At 38.9% G+C, this 24,143-nt stretch overlaps 1 protein-coding gene across 1 annotated transcript in view; it reads right to left on the bottom strand.

Moving 5' to 3' along the window:
* The window catches only part of LOC136857536 (uncharacterized protein CG7065), a 400,740-nt gene that overhangs the window by 327,978 nt on the left and 48,619 nt on the right, over nt 1–24,143 (bottom strand). The window contains exon 3 of the mRNA XM_067136265.2: nt 16,284–16,551. Within this exon, the coding sequence (XP_066992366.2) occupies nt 16,284–16,551 (268 nt within the window). The remainder of the gene's footprint in view (nt 1–16,283; nt 16,552–24,143) is intronic.

Below are 24,143 nucleotides of genomic sequence, written 5' to 3'. Positions count from 1 at the left end.
TACAAGTGTAAAGCTTATTTTCTTTTTATAAATCTTTCCTGTATTAAAATTCTGTAAATAATTTAAGCACTCAAAATTTTACCTACATTTTTTGTCAGAAATGCATGAATTACTAAAGATAATACATTAAATGCCTTGAAATGCATATCTGGATTGATCTTCTGAATTACCAATTTGTCTTCTCGGCCATCAAAGGTGTACATAAAATTATTCACCAGCAGCATAGTACCATAGCTCAAATGCATCAATGTATTATCTATTTCACATTTTAGAGTCCACCTTTGACAACCATACGTAACTATGGGTAAAACCATTCTAACCTTGTGTGCACAGACACATTCGAACATTTGATGATTTTATATAGGACTGTAAGTGCTGTCCTGCTGAGTACTAAGCATCGGCAAATTTCTGGACAGCTAGCTAGAACCATTATCAGCAGACAGATGATGACGCTTGTTTAAAGGGGCCTAGCATTTATGGTCATCGGCCCGTTCAAGCAGACAGAGATTATCAAATACTTTGATAAATTCCTAATTTATCTTGATTTCTGATGTTGAAACTATTATTGGAATCTTAGGCCCATTCTTTCCTATTCTTTATATTTCATTAAGATGTCCTTCAGTTATCAAAGTGGTGACGTCTGGGTAACACAAGTTGTTTTATTCAGACCACCTATCTTGGTCTCATCCAATCTACCATATTTCATTGCATAATCACCGCATCCTTTATTTTTAATAAAAAATCTGATTTTTAAATGTCATTGCAAGTTCAAATTTTATTCATCAAGCTGCTTAAAAGGTAAACTGAACTGCAATGGATGCGCAAATTAACTACGTATATGGCTTAAGAGTAGTTTAGCAACACAGTGACGTTTGCGAGATGCCGCACAACACGTACTAGCATGGCGTATCAGTACTTTGACAATGCGGTTGCAAGACAATGTACAATTTATTCACTGGTGACATATTAACCCATCCAATGCCAAATCCGTCTACAGTGAAACTCTGTTAAGAAGTTTTCAAAAAAAAAAAAAAATTCTTAAGCACAAAACTTCTTCAAAGGGGTAATGCTCGAAAACTTATTCTGTACTTCTCTACCCTTTGATACTGCATTAGACATTAAATACATTTCCAAACACAAAGTCTAGGCTCCAACTTAGAAAAGAAATTGTCCAAGGTTGACAGTTGCAGGTTTTTACTGAAGTATAAACCTCTCCATTTCCCACATTATCTTCCATGTGTTCTGAGGCACACTGGCTGAACCTTCATTAAACCACTTCAGTTTTTCAAGGCAGATGCTTGCCTCACTGCAAGATGATCTTGGGGGATTTTTTTCCACCACCACCTCCTCTTCTTTTTCAATCTCCTCATCTCCTGCCTGAATTTCCTTGCAGATCTCATCGGTGGCAGTGAAGTCTCTGAAACTACCGGTATAGTTTTCCAGCATCTTCATCACCAACTTCTATAACGATGCTGTTGGTACCACCACCGAAGCCTGCTTTCTCGAAGCAATTTGCTATTATTACAGGCTCCACTGAATCCAATGATGAGGCAATGAAATGCATTGTGTCCAAAAGACATGGTTTATAGATGGGTTTGCCTGCTTCCATGCATAGCAGCATACGACACACAACTGATTTTTTGTACCTCTGCTTCAACACTTTAATCATTCCTTGGTTCATGGGCTGTAGTACCAAAGTAGTATACTTTTTTTTGCTAGTGGCTTTAAGTCACACCAATACATTTATTCTGACCATATATTAGTTATAGCAGAGGTACTAATTAAATTGAAAATAGCATCGAAAGGAAAGATGAAATTAATATTAAGAAACTGAAAGACAAAGACAAGTGCAGAGAACTAGAGGATGAGTATTGTAACTGTACCGGGAGGTACACCTCAACTTCGCACATTTAAAAGAAGCACCTTAAAAAACTCTATCTATCAAATAAAACAACTAATGCATGAAGTTGGGACATTGACCAGAAGATGTCACCATTGAATTATGGAGTAATGTGTTATTTTGAAGTTGCCTAAACTGATTGGATTTATGTGTTTTGTTTTACGTCAAGAAGTTTGAACTTTTCGTCACAGATGTCATCACAAAAAAACTGAGGTAATGCACTCTGGTGCAAGGTAGAAGAATTAGTGATTTAAAGAAATTTTGTGTTTGTAGGTTTTCACAAATAAACTAACTTTCATTTATTTCCATATTTCAAGGTTTGCAACACTTCCTTCTCATTCCGCTAGCTTTCGAATTTGGCCAATCACAAATTTTCTGTAATTATTTTTCAACCAAAAATAGGCTTCTTGTACCTTTTGAATTTGCCAATAAAAATGAGAGGGTGCGTCCGGATTTACTCCAGAACCCTCTCGAATCATCCCCTCGGGTATATAAGCTGTGGCTTTTCTAGCTACCTTGTCTTTGATCGCCGAATTTCTGTGTGTGTGGGTTAAGACAGGAGGCGGGGAGCCTCATTCTTCAGCAGGCAGAACAGCAGCCCAGGTAATGGCCACTAGTTTTATATTTCTATAGCTGCCTCCGCAGACTTACACGAGGGGAAGATTCTAATTTCTAACTATGCAACCACCTATATTCTAAAATGTAAACTTTCTTTCGGATAATGTAAAATTTCATAAAGACTTAAATTGTAAATCGGGGATAGAGTGTGCGTTACCCTCTCGAGTTCCCCTTCAATTTACGATTTTGTAACTGTTTCTCCTTTCTGTAAAGCGTTAAATTAACCTTCATTCTAGTCACCTCAGTAGCCTGGGATTAGCCTCTGCATCATCGGGCCGCGAGCCCCATTAGGGTTTTATACTTAATTTTCTAGGAGTGCATACATTTTGTGTCCGGGCCAGTAATGTAACCTGTTCTTCTTTCCACGATGGTCCAGTAGTTCGGATAATAGATACCTCTGTGTACTACAATTGTAAATTGTAAGTTGGGCCTAGAGAGGCCAGAAATTTGTAAGATTTTTTTGGTGCAATGGTGTCTTGAGCAGGCTGTAAGAAGTTGGGAGCCAGTCTCCTTTGTTTTTGTGTAATATTCAAGGGTGCCTCTGGAGGGTGTAAATGTGTATCTGTTAGAGCAAGGTGCTCTGTCTTGGGAGATTTCTCTGCTTATCTGTGAAAACGCTACATTGGCGACATTGCTAATTTGTAAATTAGGGGCTTGAAGCCCAAATGTGTTAAATTTCCTATTCTGGGGTTTTCTATTCTGGTATCAAAATTGTCATGGTATCTGATACATTGGTTTTCCTTCACTCTGTGAAGACTTTGTTAAATTTTGAGATTTGACAGGAATATAACCTTTATTTAAAGTTTTAAGTTAATCTTTGATATAGTAGATAGACCCATTCAGCCCGCACCTTCTTTCACCTCTCTGCGAACCAAAAAAACCTGGTAACAGTAAAAATAATGCGTTAGGAAATGAAACAGAAAATGTAGAAAGGAGATGGGAAGTTTTTAAAAACGGGATAAAAGAAGCAGCTAAGAAAATGCTTGGAGTCAAGGAGAGGAAAAGGACAAAGAAGGAATGGATAACATCAGAAATGATAAGTAAAATGGAGGAACGCAGGAAATGGAAAACAGTAAATACAGAAGAAGGAAAGCGTAACTACAGGAAGTTAAATAATGAATTAAGAAGAGAAACAGAAAAGACAAAGAAGAAATGGTTGACAGAAAAGTGTGATGAGATAGAGCAACTGGAGAAAAAAGGGAAATATGACTTGTACAAAAAAGCAACAAATATAGTATTAAAAGAAAAGAGAAGGAACAACAGCAATAAAGAAATAGAGGCTACAGATGGCACAATGATATATGAACCCCAAGAAATAATGAAAAGATGGGAAGATATATAGAATGGCTATTTGATCGGGGCAACCAACCAAATGAAGAACAACTTGAATTAGAGGAGGAAGATATGGTTAAAGGAGATGATAAAGGGGAAACCACACTGAGAAGAGAGATCGAAGCATCACTGAACGAGATGAAAAATAGAAAAGCAATGGGAATAGATGAGATTACTGTTGAACTGTTAAAAGCGTTAAATAACGAAGGAAGAAAGAAAGGAGTTGATTGGATTATGTAATCAAATATACATGACAGGAAAATGGCCAAAGGACTTTAGTGAAATCATCTTAATCCGTATGGAAAAGAAAGAGAACAGCAAAAAATGTGAAGAACATTGGACAATGAGTCTAATTTCACACGCAACCAAAGTTTTACTGCAGATGCTCAACAAAAGGATATATGGAAAGGTGAATAACTTTATAGGTGAAGAACAGTTTGGTTTCAGGAGAGGAGTTGGAACAAGAGATGCCATTGGACTTCTGAGGGTGATAGGAGAGAGGTACATAGAGAAAAACAGGAAGGAAGGAGTTGAGTGAAGAAATTTAATTAGGAAGAGGTGTAAGACAGGGCTGCTCTTTATCGCCAACACTGTTCAACATCTTTTCAAAAAAATAATCAATGAAAGTTTTAATGGAAAAAGTGGAGTTTGTGTTGGAGGTATGAGAGTAGAATGTATAAGATTTGCAGATGATATGGTTGTGATGGCAGAAAGCGAACGTGAAATGACACAAATGTTAGATAAACTCAACATGAAACTAGAAGAATATGGAATGAGAATTAATAAGAAGTAGTCCAAAAGTATGATAATTGGAGGAAAAGGTAGAAGTTGTCGTATTAGTATAGGGGGAGAAGAAATAGAGCAAGTCAGTAACTAAGTAATTGAGAAGTATGATCAGAGATGATAAGTACTGCACGACAGAAATTAAGAAAAGAATTGCCATAGCAAAAGAAGGCTTTAAGAAAAAAATCAAAATTACTTTGTGGACCACTAAACAAAGATTTGAGGAATTACTTTGTGGACCACTAAACAAAGATTTGAGGAAAAGACTTGCTAAGTGTTATATTTGGAGCATAGTGCTGTATGGCGCAGAGACTTGAACATTGAGAAAGGAAGATGAGAGAAGATTGGAGGCACTAGAGATGTGGATATGGAGGAGAAGAGACCAAGTGAAATGGGAAGACCAGGTAAGGAATGAGAAGGTATTACAAAGAGTTGGAGAAGAACGAAGTATGTTGCAAATCATTAGACGGAGAAAAACGAACTGGATCGGACATTGTTTGAGGAGGGACTGTTTACTGAAAGAAGAAATAGAAGGAATGGTGAAAGGCAAACGAGGAAGAGGAAGGAAAAAATATCAAATGTTGGACGATATCAAATGAAATAAATATTCGGACATGAAAAATTTGGCGCAGGACAGGCAACAGTGGAAGAGGTTCATCCCATGACAAGACCTGCCATAAGGCAATATACCTAGATGATGATACAGATAGGTCTTATGGCGATGATGGGATAGGAAAGGGCTAGGAGTTGGAAGCAAGTGGCCGTGGCCATGGGAAACCATGGAAAAGCATCTTCAGGGCTGCCGACAGTGGGATTCGAACCCCATATCTCCCAGATGCAAGCTCAAAGCTGCACGCGCACCCCTAACCACACGGCCAAATTCCATGGTGGAAAAATTCTACCTTGATGTTCCTTAAATGGGGCAACACCTTGGGATGAAAAGGGCAGTGGTCTATAAACATCACAATCTTCCTGTTCTGGCTCCCTGTTCTGGTATCTAAGGCCTGCATACACTCTTCACAACAGGGAACTTGTCATCCAAGACTTTTTTTTTTTTTTTTTTTTTTTTTTTTCTAGGGGCTTTACGTCGCACCGACACAGATAGGTCTTATGGCGACGATCATCCAAGACTTGTTGCTGGTGTACTTGCACGGTAAAGTCCCGACATTTTTGAAACAACATGGCTTCCTAGACTTCCCTATCATCAGTAGAGGTAGTTTTTCAGTTCTTTCCAAATTAGCACCAACCAATACCATAACTTGCACCTTACTTAATTTTCCACCATTGCAAGGTTCTCCTTTCAAAACTAGAGACATCTAGGATAAGCTGGTAATAAAGTGTGACTTAATCAAGATTAAAAATGTTGCAAGGTTTGTAACTGCTTATTTTAGCAGGCAGAACTGTTTCATTCCATGCTCCCTTTTCCTCCACACTTACACTCTCTGCTTCGCCACAAACTGTTTTGTAAACGATGGCGGCTCAATTTTTAAAGCAGTTCAGCCACCTGTTTGATGCAGTAAAAGGTACCTTTAATTTGCACGCAATATCTTTGGCTTTCACCTTCACAATACACCCACTCAAAGGTATGTTTAAACTTCACTGCTGTTTAAACCATATTAGCAGAGCTTGTTCTACTTCATCGTACTATTCAGATTTAACTTTCTTGCAATTTGCTGAAGTATTCCCTGCAGAAGACAAGATCTCTTCTTTCTTCACTATAATGCCATTCAAAGTAGACGGCGGCATCCCCAGGTCCTTCACCAAAACAACACGGAAAGAATAGATGACTCCACTTTCCTTATAATCTCCACTTTGTCTTGAATTGTTAGTGCCTTTTGCTTGATCTCTTTCCTCTGAGTTCCACTCATTTTCACTTAAAACGTTTGTACGTTCATATTACAAGTACAACTAACTTCACTGACTCCTATTCACACTAATTACGATGCTACACTATGCCTGGCAATCCGTAGCTTAGGCTTACAAGACGCAAAGACCACACGTGTACTACAGTTTGTTAGCATGTGCTTTCTATCTTCCTCACACCCCCAACACCTGCTTCAAGGTTAACGGCAGCAAATGGGAAATCCAGCAACTTATTCTTAGAGATTCTTGGAACCTAGGCCTATATCACCTCTGTATTCCTACTGGTTGTCACGGCAACGGGCATAGTTTCTAACTGTTTTGCAAGTACCGCATGGCCAAGCCAGTATTGAGATTATTTTCCCACTTTAATCCTGTGCATGCTATAGGTAATGAAAAAAAAAGAAACGGAGGTTCGAAGTTGCAGAAATGAGTGCATGGGAAAGTATCTGGGGTATTACATGTGAGTGATAAAGGTGCAGTAGCAACACTAGCACATCAAAACATAAACAGTTTCTTTCCCCGCGAGAATTTTATTTCATGTCTCCTCATACTTGCATAACTTTCAATTTTATGACAACACGTGGTATCGCAACGCCTCTGCGTGCGTGTCAGGCCCCCTTCGACCAACACCCAGTTGGTTATCAACATTTGTTCAACTTTGTAGACGATCGGGATCCTTTGGCCGGCTGTTTGGCGGCATAATATTTATCAGCTGGCAAGTAACTGTTTCCTGCATAGAGTCGGGAAGTTTCTATTTCGCAGTACTTTATTCGTGTCACTAATAATGGACACGGAAAACCTTAGTTCTATTTCGCAATAGTTCATTCGTGTCACTAATAATGGACACTGAAATCTTATCAGTTTAGTTCAAAAACATAATTTCCTCTACGACAAGACCCGTAAGTATTATTACAACAATGTGAGAGAGAATGTCTGGAAGGAAATAAGCAAGAGAATGAAAAATCAAACAGGTTAGAATATTCAATTTTGTGGTAGATTAGGCTTATACAGTACTTAGTTTATTTCACAATTATTCATCATCATCTTCATTTCCCATTTCCAGCTTCCCGCGTCGGGTTGTGAATCAAGGACCTTTATCGCTGCCTGTCTCTCCACCACTCTTCTCCTTTTTTTAAGTACACCTTCTGGTTATCCTCCCCTCTTCTCTATGCACTTCCACACTGAATATGTCCACCTCTTTTGGAGTCTTCCTCGTGGTCTCTTTCCTGTTTACTTCTCTGAAAAAGCTTTCTTTTTTTGGCACTCTCTCTTGTCCCATTCTCATCATATGACCATACCACTTTAGCTTTGACACAATTATTGTTGACCTTATTTCAGAATCATATTATCATGTTGGAGTCCATATACAGTACAGTATATCAGTATGCAATAATTGACATTGCTTGGAATGTACAATCTTTAAGTGTTAATTATACAGTGTTTACCGTGAACAATTTTATAAGTGGCATTCCCTACGTTTGTTGTACATGTATTCCTAACAAACAGTAATGCATAAGAAGCTGCTCTGTTGTGGACAAATACATTTTACGGTTTTTAATTAATGACTTCACCCTGTCGCGGGACGCAACTTACTGTATTAAAGTTTTATCAAACCATTCATTGCGTGGTTTATGTTTTCCGTGTATAATCCCGTTTGATTCTATTCCGCTAGATATGAAGGGTGGAGTGGAAATTTCGACTGATGAGTTCTAAAAAAATTTTTTTTTAAAAACCATCAGATGTAAGGCTTTTCAGGCGTTTGCTTTATTAACCAGCGTTTCGTCTTAGGTCTGACACTAGACTCATCAGAGTGGGATGTGTCAGACCCTACCCACTGACGCTGGGGTGTATGCAGATGAACTTATCAGAAGCCCTATATAAGTGGCACAGTCTGATAACTGTATACTGGAGATAAAACTCCACAATGGAATTATTGCCCTCCTAGCAATTCCGATTGGAAATTCTAAGTTCCCAAGGAGGGGATTAGATATTTTTCCACCTATAGAGCATGTCAAAAAACAGATCAGATGTAAGGCTTGTCAGGCGTTTGCTCTATTAACCAGCGTTTCTCCTTAGGTCTGACACTAGACTCATCAGAGTGGGATGTATCAGACCCTACCCACTACCCACTCACTTGCATACACCCCAGCGTCAGTGGGTAAGGTCTGACACATCCCACTCTGATGAGTCTAGTGTCAGACCTAAGACAAAACGCTGGTTAATAGAGCAAACGCCTGAAAAGCCTTACATCTGATCTGTTTTTTGACATGCTCTATAGGTGGAAAAATATCTAATCCCCTCCTTGGGAACTTAGAATTTCCAATCGGAATTGCTAGGCGGGCAATAATTCCATTGTGGAGTTTTATCTCCAGTATGCAGTTATCAGACTGTGCCTCTTATATAGGGCTTCTGATAAGTTCACCTGCATACACCATACACCCATCAGATTGGAAATTCTAAGTTCCCACGGAGGGAATTAGATATTTTTCCACCAATAGAGCAGGTCAAAAAGAGATCAGACGTAAGGCTTTTCAGGCATTTGCTCTATTAACCAGTGTTTCGTCTTAGGTCTGACACTAGACTCATCACAGTGGGATGTGTCAGACCCTACCCACTGACGCTGGGATGTATGCAGGTGAACTTATCAGAAGTCCTATATAAGAGGCACAGTCTGATAACTGCATACAGGAGATAAAACTCCACAATGGAATTATTGCCCGCCTAGCATACACCCCAGTATCAGTGGGTAGCGTCTGACACATCCCACTCTGATGAGTCTAGTGTCAGACCTAAGACGAAACGCTGGTTAATAGAGCAAACGCCTGAAAAGTCTTGCATCTGATCTGTTATTAAAAGTTAAGTTCTCAATGTCTGTTTCAGGTTCCATAACAACCGCTTCACCGAGCTCAATAGCTGCAGTCTCTTACATGCGACCAGTATCCAGTATTCAGGAGATAGTGAGTTTGAACCCCACTGTCGGCAGCCCTGAAGATGATTTTCCGTGGTTCCCCATTTTCACACCAGGCAAATGCTGCCTCAATTAAGGCCACGGCCACTTCTTTCCCACTCCTAGCCCTTTCCTGTCCCATCGTCGCCATGAGACCTATCTGTGTCGGTGCGACGTAAAGCCAATAGCAAAAAAAGAAAAAAAAAGCTGCAAATCACACAGGAAACAAAAGAAGTACACAAATGACTTTTAAATTGAAAATGAGAAACTTTTGTTTATTGTTTAAATCCATTTCTAATTTCTTATAGGTACACTATCGGTTTCTGACACAGGTCAAAGTACTGATGTCGTGAGCACGGTCGATCCGCTGTGTATGATGACATGCATAAAAACTAATGTCAATTAACAAGTAACTGTGGTCGTGGGACAGCGACTCACCCCGGACTGCCTGCTCAAACATTTCTCCCGCGCACTGTTACTCTCCGCCTCCGCATTATCTGAAAGATTCTGTTTGAAGGATCAGTTCTTGGTTTAAGCCTAGGCAGACCATCAGCTAAGCGTGGAAGCAGGTCGAACCCGTGCCGCCTGAAAGAGGCCTCACAAACATAAAATTAAGCACCAACACGTCAGACGCAAAGAGAATAAGACTGGCTTGGGACTGACACTCCCTGCAGCTGTAGGCAGACATGCAACCGCACTCTGGGGCCGTGAAATTAAGTTCTTTACCAAATCCTTACCCAGGCTAGTTGTCGCTGGCCTGTCGTACGCGCAACATGGCTGGGAATGCTAATTTAAATTTCTTATGGTGGAAGTAACGAATGTACTAAAGAGTGACGTAAATGTGCTATCCAAGTTTCTTTAGCACGTATTTAATAGGACACACCCTGGCACTTCGGAATAATGGCGTAATAACCAGGGAAATATAGATGTTGATTCCCATAGGGGATCAGAAATATTTATATATTTATATTATATTTTATATAAATGTATATAAATTTACTCATTCAGAACAAATATCTCTGATTTCCTATGCGAATCAACATATATATCATCTGATGGCCAAGCAGGCATCAATTTTTGGTAGTGACACAAAGTCTCTCGTAGTGCATTGGCACTGCCGATGGCTACAATTAGCCTACGCAGTGGCCTCCACGGAATGCACTAGCCACGCGTCTTGGTAGGTGTGCTAGGTACCAACTGATGAGCCCAGCCTAGCACACGAGGGCGAAACACCGGCAACCAGGAATGAGTTAACTGGAAAATTTATAATGTCCAATAACGGACACGTTCCCTATCAAGGGAAACACGCTAAAGAGGGGCGTCTTAACCAGTTTCGACTGTGAAAGTTTTGGTGCAGTGTCTATTTCACCGACCTCGCATATGAACGGAATATAGTGTCATGCTTTGAATTTCCATGGAAATGCTCAAGGAAGTTCTGTACAGCAGATATACCACTCCATTTCGCGTGTTTTGAAAGTGATCTGATGTTAACTGTTATCTGTGATCGGATGCGGAATTGTCACCGAAAACATCAGATATGTTTTTCTTTAAATATTAATTTTGATAATATTAGTTCTTGGATCTAAATTTTTTATTATATTTCAGTACAGTAATAGTATCATTGAGTGGAGTAGCCGTGCAAGATAACATGCTATGGCACCAAGCTCTGCATTCAGGAGGCAAGTGGGTTCGAACCCCACCATCAACTGCCCCGAGAATGGTTATCTGTGGTTTAACTTTTTTCACTCCCAAGCAAATGCCGGGACAGTTCCTATTCCTTACCCAGTTTCATTCACCATCATTCATTTCATGTCCGGCTCCATGGCTGAATGGTTAGCGTGCTGGCCTTTCGTCACAGGGGTCCCGGATTCGATTCCCGGCAGGATCAGGAATTTTAACCATCATTGGTTAATTTCTCTGGCACGGGGGCTGGTTGTATGTGTTACATCATTTCATCCTCATCACGACGGCAGGTCGCCTACAGGCGTCAAATCAAAAGAGCTGCACCTGGCGAGCCAAACCCATCTTGGGATCTCCCGGCACTAAAAGCCATACGCCATTTCATTCATTTCATCTTCATTATCTTCTCAACTGAGGTTGGTATCCGGCCGTATAAAAACATGCTTTAAAATATAATTTCCCCAACCCAGTATTGGACAGCACGGCTAATGGGCCGATATGCATTCCATTCTTATTCTTCTTCCTGTCCGTTTCACCCTCTTTGGGGTATGATAGATCTATCAATGGTTAGTGAGTCATGTCTTCCTATCCTCCCAGTACTTTTTCATCCTTTCAGATCTTGCCTTCCTCTCTTTTTCAGAAAATCTGTATAGTCGTTTGGGCTTCACCCTATGCTGAAACTTCTTTATTTTATCTTTGGTTATTTTCTTTGCAGATCCATCTACAAGCATCTCTTCTGTAATTTGGAATTCTCGTAGGTCCTTCTCAGTTTCCTTAAACCAGTTCGGCTTGGTTTTCTTATTACGGAAATAGTCGAAGATTCTTTTAGTTATCCTTTTCGGGTCCATTCTTAGGATGTGGCCATAGAAGTCAATTCTCCTTTTCCTTATTGTGCCGGAAATCCTTTTTGTTTTCCTATACAGGATTTCATTGCTGATGTGTGAAAGTTTGTTATTATGGCATTTGGGGCCTAGAATTTTTCGTAGTATTTTCCTTTCCTTTGTATGTATGTTGGGTATTCAGCCCGAAGGCTGGTTTGATCCTCTGCAGCTCTGCCAACAGCTGTCATAAATAGCCTAGGCGTCACTGAAGAGGCATATTAGGGAAAGGAGGAGTGAGGTACTTTCCCGTTGCTTTCCTCACCGAGCCAACCATTGCTATTACATATCAGTCTGCCAAGCCCACTGAAATGAATGCACCAACCGACCCTATGAGCAATATTTTCACACCATTCATAACAGGGACTGGCTGCATAAGCAATGGTATTACTAGCATCACTCATACCTCAGTCACTTTCATATTGTCAAAGCCAAGGATGAGACAGACAGGTCAATGAAAGTAACAAAGTGCACTGTAAACACTACATCTCCATCTGACCATATGTAGAGTTATAGACAGTGTTTCTGCAGCATAAAAATGTATCAGTTAAAGCGCTTCTTTACAAAAAAAAAAAAAAAAAAAAAAAAAAAAAAACTGCTCAGGTTTGCCTAGTTATCAAAATTCGGCAGTGGAAAGGTTATGGGTTCTCATTTGAAATACGTAAATCACTTGTTGGCAAAGTCACCAGGAAATACCGGCACCGTCCACACTTGTACAGCTTTTAAAGCCTTGCAACCAGCGACGTACTGCTATCAGACCATGCAGGCAAACAGCAACAAAATGTGTCACTGAGAATCTAATTCACGAAGGAAGTTTATATTTGTTCTTATCAATGGTAAACATTGAAATGAATGTGTTCTTTTATTTCATAACATTGTCATGTCTTGTGGTCTGCTATAATTCTGTAACTAACACATAATTGGGTGTTCCAGTATTGGAAAATTTACGAGTAGGTACACCCCTGCTTGCAACCTTTGTACTTCATCTGAAGTGGGCCTCTCCATATCCTGTGGGTTTGTAGGTTTACCTGTTTCCTGTTTATTAGGCAGGCTACTCTCGCGGAAGTATCGGCTACTCTGGAGTGTAAGATGCATGTGTTTGTGAGCGACGTTGATTACTATTCACATGTGTGCAGTGAGAATTTAAGTTTTATTTTTGTTAGTCCATATTTCACAATAATGAAATAATTTTTTGCAAGTATTATTATTTTAACTAATGCTCGAATCAATGACAACTTAAAAACTCTTTCCAAGTAGACAATAAAGGAAGTGTAGACAAAACCACATGACTGACTGCTCCACGCTTCTCTCCTTCTTCGTCTGCCCAGAAAATAGTCCATTTCTAAATTTAAAATTACGAGTTGTTTCTGAAAGTTTGAAGGTTAAAATATGAAGTATTGAATTCGGAAGCAGTTTAATGATTGAAAATTATATTATTGTTCAAAGCTTCTGGTCAATAACTTAAATATCTGATATCTGCTTGCGGAAATCCCTATTTGTCTCGTATTGATAGCTGCCAGCTGCGAGGAAAGTCACGCGCGATTGCACAATCTTGAGTCAGTTCATTTCAGTCGTGCGTCAATGGCTGGTGTTGTAAAGCAAAAGCGAGGAAAAGCCTGAAAAGTGGAGAGAAGACTACTTACTGTCTTATAGGTATTTAATTAGTTTATGGAAACATACCCCGACAGTTCAATTGACGATATCATGAAATTAACATCCAAGTGCACCGGTGCGTCTGTTTCATGTGTGTACACTACGCGGAAAGAATTTTAGACTACTGGCCATGTTACTATACCGGGTAAAAACACACCAAATGTTAAAAGTGTCTTGGACGTGGAGTGCGATGCATTTGTTCGTTCTGCTATCCAGAGGAAAGTGCATATATTTTCTTAAAAGCAATGAACCCCCTACAATTAACCAAGTGTTATCAGCTGTAAATCTTGATGAAACTTCTGCCTGCCAGAGTGTTACTGCTTGATGACAATGCAAGACCTCACTCTGCAACTCACAGGTAAGCTCACATTGAATCGTCTGGCTAGCAGCAAGTCAGCCTCTCCTCGCCCCACCCCACCCCTATAGTCCTGACCTTGTGCTTAGTGACTACCATTTCTTCCTCCATTTGAAAAGGTTCCTCACTTGCAAGCACTTCCACACTGACGAGGAAGCGAAAACAAAAGTTCAGACATGGCTCTCATTGCAGATGGCAGTCTTCTATGACGAGAGTGCAAATTCACATGCTGTACTTCTAAATTAATAGTATTACAAACACCGAATACTCATGAATACAAACATATTCTAGCGAAAAAATCCAGCGGCAAGGCCCGGTTAACCAAGCAACATCGGGCGTGGCTAACGTTTGGATGGGTGACCATCCAGGCCTTGCCCTTGCCGCTGGCCCAAAAAGCAATTTAGAAACTGTATTTAACATCTAGCCATGGTCAAACGGTCAATAATGTTGTGTTAATCCATATAAACACTTGACCGCACCCACTTAACAGTTAAAAACTTTTACCATCTATTATTATTATTATTATTATTATTATTATTATTATTATTATCACCCTCTATATACCTATTCTTTTTATACTTATTTTCTACAACGGGCCAGGTGAGGAGCGCTACATAGCGCACTGGTACTGGCACCGCACTAGGCACCCCCTAGGGGGTGTCCAAACAGAAAATATGGAAATTCAATAAAATCTCATTTCATGATACGATGAATGGGGCTATGTGGAAGAGTAGTTGATGTGTGTAGAATTGGAAGAAACATTAATTGCCCAAAAATATTCAGTTCTTATTTTACTGCAAAATGGTACTTATTAAAAGGAAAGCCCTCGTATTACAAAATGAATGCTGAAGATACTCTCAGACTAGGACATGGCAAGTCTAATTTCTATTTATGTGTCCTCTGAACTAACAATAAGAATGACATAACCATGGTGTTAATAAAATAAGCAGACAAAATAGCAGAGACACGTTTATTCCCATGAAGCCAATAGCAGACATATCGATAGGCTGTAGTCTGCCAAATGCCGTGAAAATACATTGGCCTATTTAGAAGTTTCTTATAGCAAATTAGCATACAGTACCAGCCAAATGTCGCAAGAACTGGCCTGTGTTTGAAAACTGAAGCTCCATAATAAAAATGTTTAGGGAATGTGGGACTTGAACCACTGAACCCACTAACTTATGGCCTGACTAGCAATCTGATACTTATCCCACTCAGCTAAGGAACAGATGAGCATGAGGCTTGTATTAAAGATATCTAGCATGAATTTCCCCTCCATTTCAGAGTTCCGTAATTGTAAATAGGAAGGTAGCAGGCACTGAAGTCCCTATTACCAGTGTAATAAAGAAACAAAGACTTCAGTGGTATGGGTACATTATGAAAATGTACAGCAAAAGACCTGCCAGAAAATGCTTTGGCTTTACTGTGCAAGGAAAAAGACTAAAGGGAAGGCCAAGGGAATGTTGGATAAAGACAGTAAAGTCAGATGTGGAGGTCTCAGATGAGAAGATGTCCTGGAACAAAAGATGTATAAAGACAGGAGCTTCTATACCATACCCAGGAAACTGGAGTTGGAAAATGATGATGATGATGATAATTACTGTATTATGTAATTATGCTACATTATTTTGTTAATAGCACATTTTATCATACGTAACCACTTGACATGGGCTAAAACTCCATTTGTTAGATTAATGTACAAGAACTCGTGGAAAGATGTCATATTTTTGGAATGGTCTTGTTTACATGGTGCGAAAGATTATCAGAGACCAGTGTGCTTTGAACGATATGCTTGCAGCGAGTTGTTACCGTACAGGAGACAAGCAGAGAAATATAGACTATCGCGTATTCCTGGATTCTTCTAATATTATACAGTTCACTACGTATATTATGCAGTACCTAAGATTAAAAAGTGGGTCAAGATAGAAGATGATTATAATTACCACTGTTTCAAGGAGTCAAACATGGAGGTCATCGACCCCATACAAGAACAAACCCACAATCCCCTAATTAAATACCGAGAAAAGGCTAATCACCTGAATGTTGAACCCCTTTAAAACATTAATCATTATCAAATTCATAAAATGTATGATAAGAAAAGCATAAAAATATAATTACATTGTAGAGGTTGTGAATAGATAAAGCTTGATGCTCGTTGTTTAAAGGGGCCTAACATCTAGGTCAATGGCCCATAAATAAAGCAACAAGCATGAAATATGGACACCGAAAGAGTCACATCAATTTAATTTTAATCTTATAATTCAAGCAACAAACCTGTTTTTTTAACATGTTCTATCCGCTTAAATAAACTACGTGGGTGCTGAGGAACTTGCATTTTTTGCTGATGCCTTTTACTGTCAATGTGATCTTGCACAAAAATCATGCATTGTATCCTGGCATTACACAAGTGACAATGCCACACGAATTCCTCATCTACCTTCTTACGGGAAAATACAAAACCATTTGTATCTGGATCAATCTTGACTTTAATGTCCATCAGCTGTTGTTCCATAGCAATAAGAGGATCTGCCACAACAGGTGCCTGGAAATATAAAAAAAAATGATTAGCTTATGCAATGTAATCTATACTAACATATAAAGAGAGGAAGTTTGCGAGTTTATTTGCATGTGGAGGCTAATCTCTCGAACCAATAAACCATTCTCAGCAAATCTTTCACCACTAGAAAACTTATGTATGTAGATCAGGAGTTGGCAAATAATGGCCCGCCACTTCTTTTTCTATGGCCTGCGAACTAAAAAGCGATTTTAGATCTCCAAAAAAAAAAAAAAAAATTAAAGTGGGACAATTTTTCATGAAGCACGAAAATATGAAATTAGTATTTCAATGTCTATCAAGCTGTATTGGAACATTCCTGCATTTTTCGATATGTATTGTCTACGGCTGGTTCCACTCTCTAATGGCTGGCTTCAAGTTTAGGAGTTCCGAGAAAGACCATGTGTGATACTCCTATATCTTCACACTCGCATGTTGCTTTGTGGCCTATGCTGCGATGACACGCAGTTGAAATTAAGCAGCATTACCGGTGCTACATGCATCGCCGTTCTATGACATTTTGTTCTCATTTTAATACCAAGGCATATCCATCACGTGGATGTCGAAACCACAAAAGAAGAGAAAAGCGGATTTCAAGTGTTGTGCTTTTAAGGCAGAATGGAGTGAGAATTATTTTGTTAATGAATTAGATGGCAAAGCATTGTGTTTATCATGCAATGACTATAGAAGTACTAAAAGTGTACAATATATTTTGGCATTACAAGACTAAGCATTCGTCACAATATTCGCAACTCACAGAGTAAGAACGAGATCAGAACAATTAGAAATTTTAAAACGGACTGTTTCATTATGCACAGTTCCTTCACAAAAATGTGAAATGAAAATCAGGTTGCAACTAAAGTAAGTTTATGAGTAGCTCATTTGTTGGCTAGGAAGGAAAACTGTTTACTGATAATCATATTTGATTATAGCAGCCACAGAAATGAGTCCAGAGAAATTTAATTTATTTAATACTATCAGCCTTTCCGCGAGAAGAGATACTCTAAAAGTTGAGGTCACTGGGAGCAACATCAGTAACCAATTAATAAGGTGGTAATCCTTGGCTCTTGATGAGTCGACAGACTGCTGTTTATTATTACAAGCACTGAGCTGGATAGATACAGTAGCTAAGTGCGGCCAGTATCCAGTATTTGGGAGATAGTGGGATCGAACCCCAGTCAGCAGCCCTGAATATGGTTTTCTGCGGTTTCCCATTTTCACACCAGACAAATGCTGGGGCTGTACCTCAATTAAGGCCACGGCCGCCTCCTTTCCACTCGTAGCCTTTACCTGTCCCATCAATGCCATAAGACGTGTCTGTGTTGGTGTGACCTAAAACAATAAATATATATATTACAAATAATACAGTAGAGTCTCGTTAATCCAAACTAATTGGGGCCGGAGTCTGTTCGGATTACGAAATTTTCGGATTAACCGGAAAATATTTTATAATAACAATGTTATTGTTTTTATGTCCCGCTAACTACTTTTACGGTTTCCGGAGACACCTACTGTAGATGCCGGAATTTTCTCGCGCAGGAGCTGTTTTACGTGCCAGTAAATCTACTTACACGAGGCTGACATATTTGAGCACCTTCAGATACCACCGGACTGAGCCAGGATCGAACCTGCCAAGTTGGGGTCAGAAGGCCAGCGCCTCAACCGTCTGAGGAAAATAGTTTTTACAATACAGTACAGTACATACTGCAATTTGAAATGTCCATTCTCTAACAGTTACATTAACATAATACTGTGTAAAATTACAGTAGGGTAGTTAAGAACCTGTAGAGGAAAAAACGACTAAAACTAGATTAAAACTTGTCTCCTAAAACTGCTAAAATATGGTAACGGGTTATACCTTTGCATTGTGCCCGGGATGCGAAGAGCAGCTTGTGATGTCTATTTAATAGTTCTGCCGCTCTCTCAGTGGTAGCGCTGCAGAACGTGAAAACGTGACTCACCGCAGCACACCACAGTTGTGAAGGTCTCTGGGTGATTCTGCTTCCTCAGCTGCTGGCTTTGTCTCAGCATATTAGCAGCGCTATACTCTGATAAATTCGATTAAGTTAAGGCTTGAAAATGGCAAGCAAACAAAAGCACAGGTTTTGTACTCTTAAAGAAAAACTTGAAGCGCTGAAACGGTCGGATAAGGGTGACAGTGCATCAAAATTATCTGTCGAGTTTGGTGTTGGAAAAGTTACGATTTCTGACTGGAAGAGAATCCGTTCTGAAATCGAACAATTTTGTACAGCATCGCAAACAGACATCCTTAAAATCCGCCAAACATCAAAAGTGTCCAAATTCGATAAACTGCATGAAGCGTTTCATTTATGGTTTTCACAGAAGAGGCAAAATGGTACTCAATTAAGCGGGCCTCTTGTTCAAGGAAAGGCGCATCATTTAAGTACATTATTGAATGTAGATGTTTCATTCACTGCCACTACTGGATGTTTCGACAGACAGAAGAAAAGACATGGAATACATCAGCTAACAATAGCGGGAGAACAGTCATCAGGTGATCATGCCGCTGCAGAAGATTACATCACGGAATTTAATGACTTGGTAACATCAGGAAGTTATTAACCGCAAGTGTATAATGCCAATGAAACGGGTTTAAATTTCAAGGCCCTTCCCAGTAAGAGCCTTGCGTCTGCGGAGGAGTCTCGTGCAGCTGGGTTTAAGATGAGTAAGGAACGTGTTACTGTATTAGCGTGTAGTAATGCTGCAGGAACAAATAAATTGCCCCTAATGGTTATGGGCATATCAGCAAAACTAAGGGCATTTAAAAACTGTAACAAGAACACTTCCAGTTGTAGCTATCGCGCAGAAAGAATCTGGAGTTGATGAGGAACAGAGTGACGACGAAGAAGACCACAATGAACAACTAGTGCCACATTCAGATGCCGCATCCGCCTTAGAACTTGCCATACGCTACGCCGAGCAACACTCCGCTGCTACGCCCATTGATGTGATGTTTATGAGGCGTTGGTTTAACACGGCATCTTTGAGTAGGTTCCAATCACTACGGCAAAAGAAACTAACAGACTTTGTAAAGATAAACGATCAGTGATTGATGGTTTATGATGTGTAATTATGTTTACATTAAGTTATTCTATTAAAATATGACTAATAAAATGCGAGTAAATCTTCATTCTATAACATGTTCCTTCATTTCCACAAGATTTTTTAAAATTGAATATTTCAGTTCTGATTAATGGGACTCTAGTGTTTATGACATGTTTAGCCCGTATTGTCAACTTGACAGTTTAAAGATATTAACAGTAAAGTTAAACCTTTACAATACTTTATTATATCTTTATACTGCTGTTTATTCGAGGAGTCAATATTGACTTTGAAGTGACTGAAGAATTAGCTCTGCGTGGAACTATTACAGGGGAAAACATTTCAAGGAAGTTGAGAAAACTTTAATAAAGAACAATCTGAAGCAGAATCGGCTACAATGTGTCACAACTGATAGCGATAAAAAACGTGTGGAACAGACAATGGCTTAGTTGGAAACATATTTAAGGCTTGTGAAAATGCAAGGTGTGCAAAGCCTATGGCTATTCATTGTATTATTCACCAGCAGGTACTCTGTGGAAAATATCACAATCTATCGCGTGTTGCTGAATATCCTGACTTGCCCTGCCATGCAGCAATTTGATGCCTCAACAGTGGTAAAGGTTCATTAAGATTTTATTAACTCGGAGCAGAGAGTGAAATTTTTCTCAACGAATAAAACCTGCCTCAACCATTATTAATGAACACTCAATAGCTATGGATGTTAGCTTTTACTGCTGATATCATACGATTACTCAATGGATTCAACATGAAACTACACAGCAAAACAGTGCTAATATGAGGCACTTGTACTGCAGTAAAGTCATTTCGAAGACAAGTGACTGAGTCAAAAATCATGTCGAGCTTCTTTGTGTATTTCCCATGCTGTCAAAAACCAAAAGAAGAAGTTGAATTCCCATTTCCACACAAATTTGCAGGCAATAATATTTTCTGACCTCAAACTACAGTTCCAGCAATGTTTTTTGGATCATGGTGCAAGTGCAGAGGAAATTTAGACATTTCAAAAACTGGAAGTACTGAATTTTGAAATCAATCTGCAGTGTGATAATGTGTTAAAAGGCAAATTCAAAGAGAAGAATATAACAGAATTGTATAAGCATCTTCCACTTGAAGAACATTGGCTTATCTCTATATCCAAAAGAGAGATCTTCAAAATGAACTAAATGTTATACGAACAACAGCTAAATCAATTGGGTATAATGCACAATCTATCAATGAAATCATCAACACAACTAAAAGACGTCAAATTTCTACTTTAAACAGAGAATCAGTAGACAAAACACATTTCTCCTTCACGTTCAATAATATAAACATATACAGAATTACTAATATTTTCAAGAAACAGCTTTTAAAACAAATAATAACATTTTTTTCCAATTTCTTTAATAAATGTATTATCAATCAGATGTCTACAAACTGCAGTGCAATAGCTGTGAAAGTACATATAGGGCCTATAGGGCAAACAGGACGTAATTTTTCAATAAGATACATGGAACATGTCAATGCTTCAAGACACAATCGTTTCTCTGCCATGACACAACATTTTACATCAACTGACCAAGATTTTAGCATATTAAAAGTGGATAAGAAAGGCACCATCCTCAACATATTGGAGAATTGTTACATTCATTTAGAACAGTACTTTAACCCTAACCATAATATTAATGAAATAAATGAAAAATCTAATATTCTATTTGATATAATCATTCCTATATATACAAAGTATAAATGGAAAAAAGACACGTCAAGTCCACCAATCATTTCAAACCTACCGACCCGTCCCCCACCCACCTCTCCTCCAACCCCTGCCATCATAAACTATACTCCTGCTCCCTCTCAGCAGTTAATCTGGTGTTGTTGTCCGTATCCAATGCACGCAACTTACAAAGAACACAGGGGCGAGTCTCATATAGCTGTATATATTTATCTCGATCTTCTAGCTTCCTTTCTTTTCTCAATAATTTACTTCAAATTATTTTCTTTTCAGACATTCACTTCAAACCATTTTCTTTTCATTCACTTCAAACCAAATTAAACAATAGATCACATCTGATGGAAAGGAATACCTATTCAAATTACGATTATTCCCCTTCAAGCTACATAAAAGTCATTACCCATATTACATTGAACAAACAATTTATAAATCAAATTGCTCATTTATACAGATAGGGATGCCAACTCCCAGATCAACTCAAGAACATTTGACTGATGTAGGAGCGATGGCAAAGTTCGGCATCAACCACAGCAGTTTTGATGTGTCATTTAATTTCAAGATTGAATATGTTGTTTGTACTTTATAAATGTTTTAAATTAAGATTGTAAACTGTGGCATACTAAAGTGTTTAAATTATTATTAGTTATATGTGTGCACATGGCTTCCAACTGTAGCGTGACTGACGATAACCCAATATACATGGGGTCGAAACTAGTCTCAGTTTTATAAGACAATATACAAGCTTATGGTCCTGAATAGGTGGACCCTTCTCTACCCTTTGATCAGTTGTCAATACGGACCTTAATGAAACTCATAACTTATGATTTGTATTTGGTAGTACCTACCTGTGTGGAAAGACATTTTCAAACATGAAATATGTAAAATCTCAATACAGGTTAGCATTAACAGATGAATACTTGCAATCATTTTTGATGATACGCAGCATTAACTTTGACCACCAATTAGGTAAAATATTATATCAAAAGCAATTTCATTCATCTCATTAGTAAAGCTGTATTTCAAACAATAATTGTAGACTACTTAGTATATAAGTTATTTTCATCAGTAAATTTGTAAAAACTTGTATTTCTTGAGACCTACCTTAAAATAATCCTAGATTTTACCTCTCGGCCCATATTTAATAACTGGCCCTTTGTTTGACAACACCTCATCTAGATTATTAAAGACTATAAATTATGACAGCTATGCTTTTAAAAATAGTGAAGTTCAAAAAATTGTGCGGCGGAAACCTTAAAAGTGAAAACACTGCCTGAATTGTTAGTCCTGTTAAAAGTGGATCCAAACAGAACTTTTTTTTTTTCAATTTTCTACAAAATCGTTCATATGTATTTTCTTCCCAACTATAGCAGTTTTCCAGAAAAAAGTACTTTTCTGTGTTTGGCACAGGCTTTATCCAGGAAGGAAGAAAAAGAAATGAAGGGGGTAAATTGTTAGTTGTCGGGCTGAGTGGCTCGGACGGTTGAGACGCTGGCCTTCTGACCGCAACTTGGCAGCTTCGATCATGGCTCAGTCTGGTGGTATTTGAAGGTGCTCAAATACATCGGCCCCGTGTTGGTAGACTCACTGGCACGTAAAAGACCTCCTGCGGGACTAAATTCCGGCACCTCTGGGTCTCCGAAAACCGAAAAAAAGTTAGTGGGATGTAAAGCCAATAACATTATTATTATAAACTGTTAGTTGAATCAAAAAGTGAGAATCCATACAGGATTTACAATTCAATTTCTTATTCAAATGTCCATATTCATTGTCTTCATAATCAACAGTTTGCAAGGTACTGAAAATCTTTGCATTAAAGGAGCATTTCGAGCACTTGAAAGGAGGTGGAGCCATGGGGCTAATGCATAGTTAATTAAGAGATTTCTGCAAGTGAAAACAAACAAAACAAAAAAACTTAAAACTTTACTTTTTATTTTTATTTTTGCTATCTGCTAATATCCTACGAACATAGATAGTGAGCGATACTATAAGAATGGCCAGCACTCAACAGGTGGAGGCCATTGCCGGAATTGAAGTTCAAGCCCGGCATTTGCCTCGTGTAAAATTAGGAAACGATGATGATAATTGTTGTTTAAAGGGGTCTAACTTCTAGGTCATCGGCCCCTAATGGTAAGAAATGTAATGACAATTTAAAAGTTCAAAATTATCCACTGTGCAGAGTAAAGAATGTGATGAAGAATGAATGGATGGCTATGAATTTAAAACAATCAGTGGATCTGACCCAGAAACTATCATAAACATTAGTACTACTGACCAAGGGACTGCTTCTAAAGCACAATCCTGAATCAAGGATGCTTGTTGTGTAAAGAGGTCCAAAATCCAGGTCAATGGCCCGAGATAATGGTACTTATCACTGGTTAAGTAGAACCATGGTATTTGTCACATTGCGGTACTAATCAAAAGTAACATAGACCCACTGTGTTCCACACATTATAGTACTACTCACAAGTATTGTACGTCGCACAGGTAACGCAGACCTATGGTGTTCCTCACATAATGGCGCAACTCATAGGCAACGCAAACCTATGGTGTTCCTCACATAGGTGTACTAATCACGGGCGCCAGTATTCCCATGGTGTTCCTCATATAGCGGGTACTAATCACAGGCAATGCAGACCCACGGTGTCGCTCATATAGTGATACTAATCACAGGCAACACCCAGACTCGTGGTGTGTCTCACAATGGTACTAATCATGGGTACTGGAAACTCACAGTGAACCACTCTCTGCTGCTACTAATCACAAACCTACTGTGTAACAAATAGAG

Source organism: Anabrus simplex, chromosome 1 (genome assembly GCF_040414725.1).
Source record: "Anabrus simplex isolate iqAnaSimp1 chromosome 1, ASM4041472v1, whole genome shotgun sequence".
Taxonomy (NCBI): domain Eukaryota; kingdom Metazoa; phylum Arthropoda; class Insecta; order Orthoptera; family Tettigoniidae; genus Anabrus; species Anabrus simplex.
The sequence above is the reverse complement of the archived record's forward strand: the minus strand, read 5'-3'. Positions and strand labels throughout refer to the sequence as shown.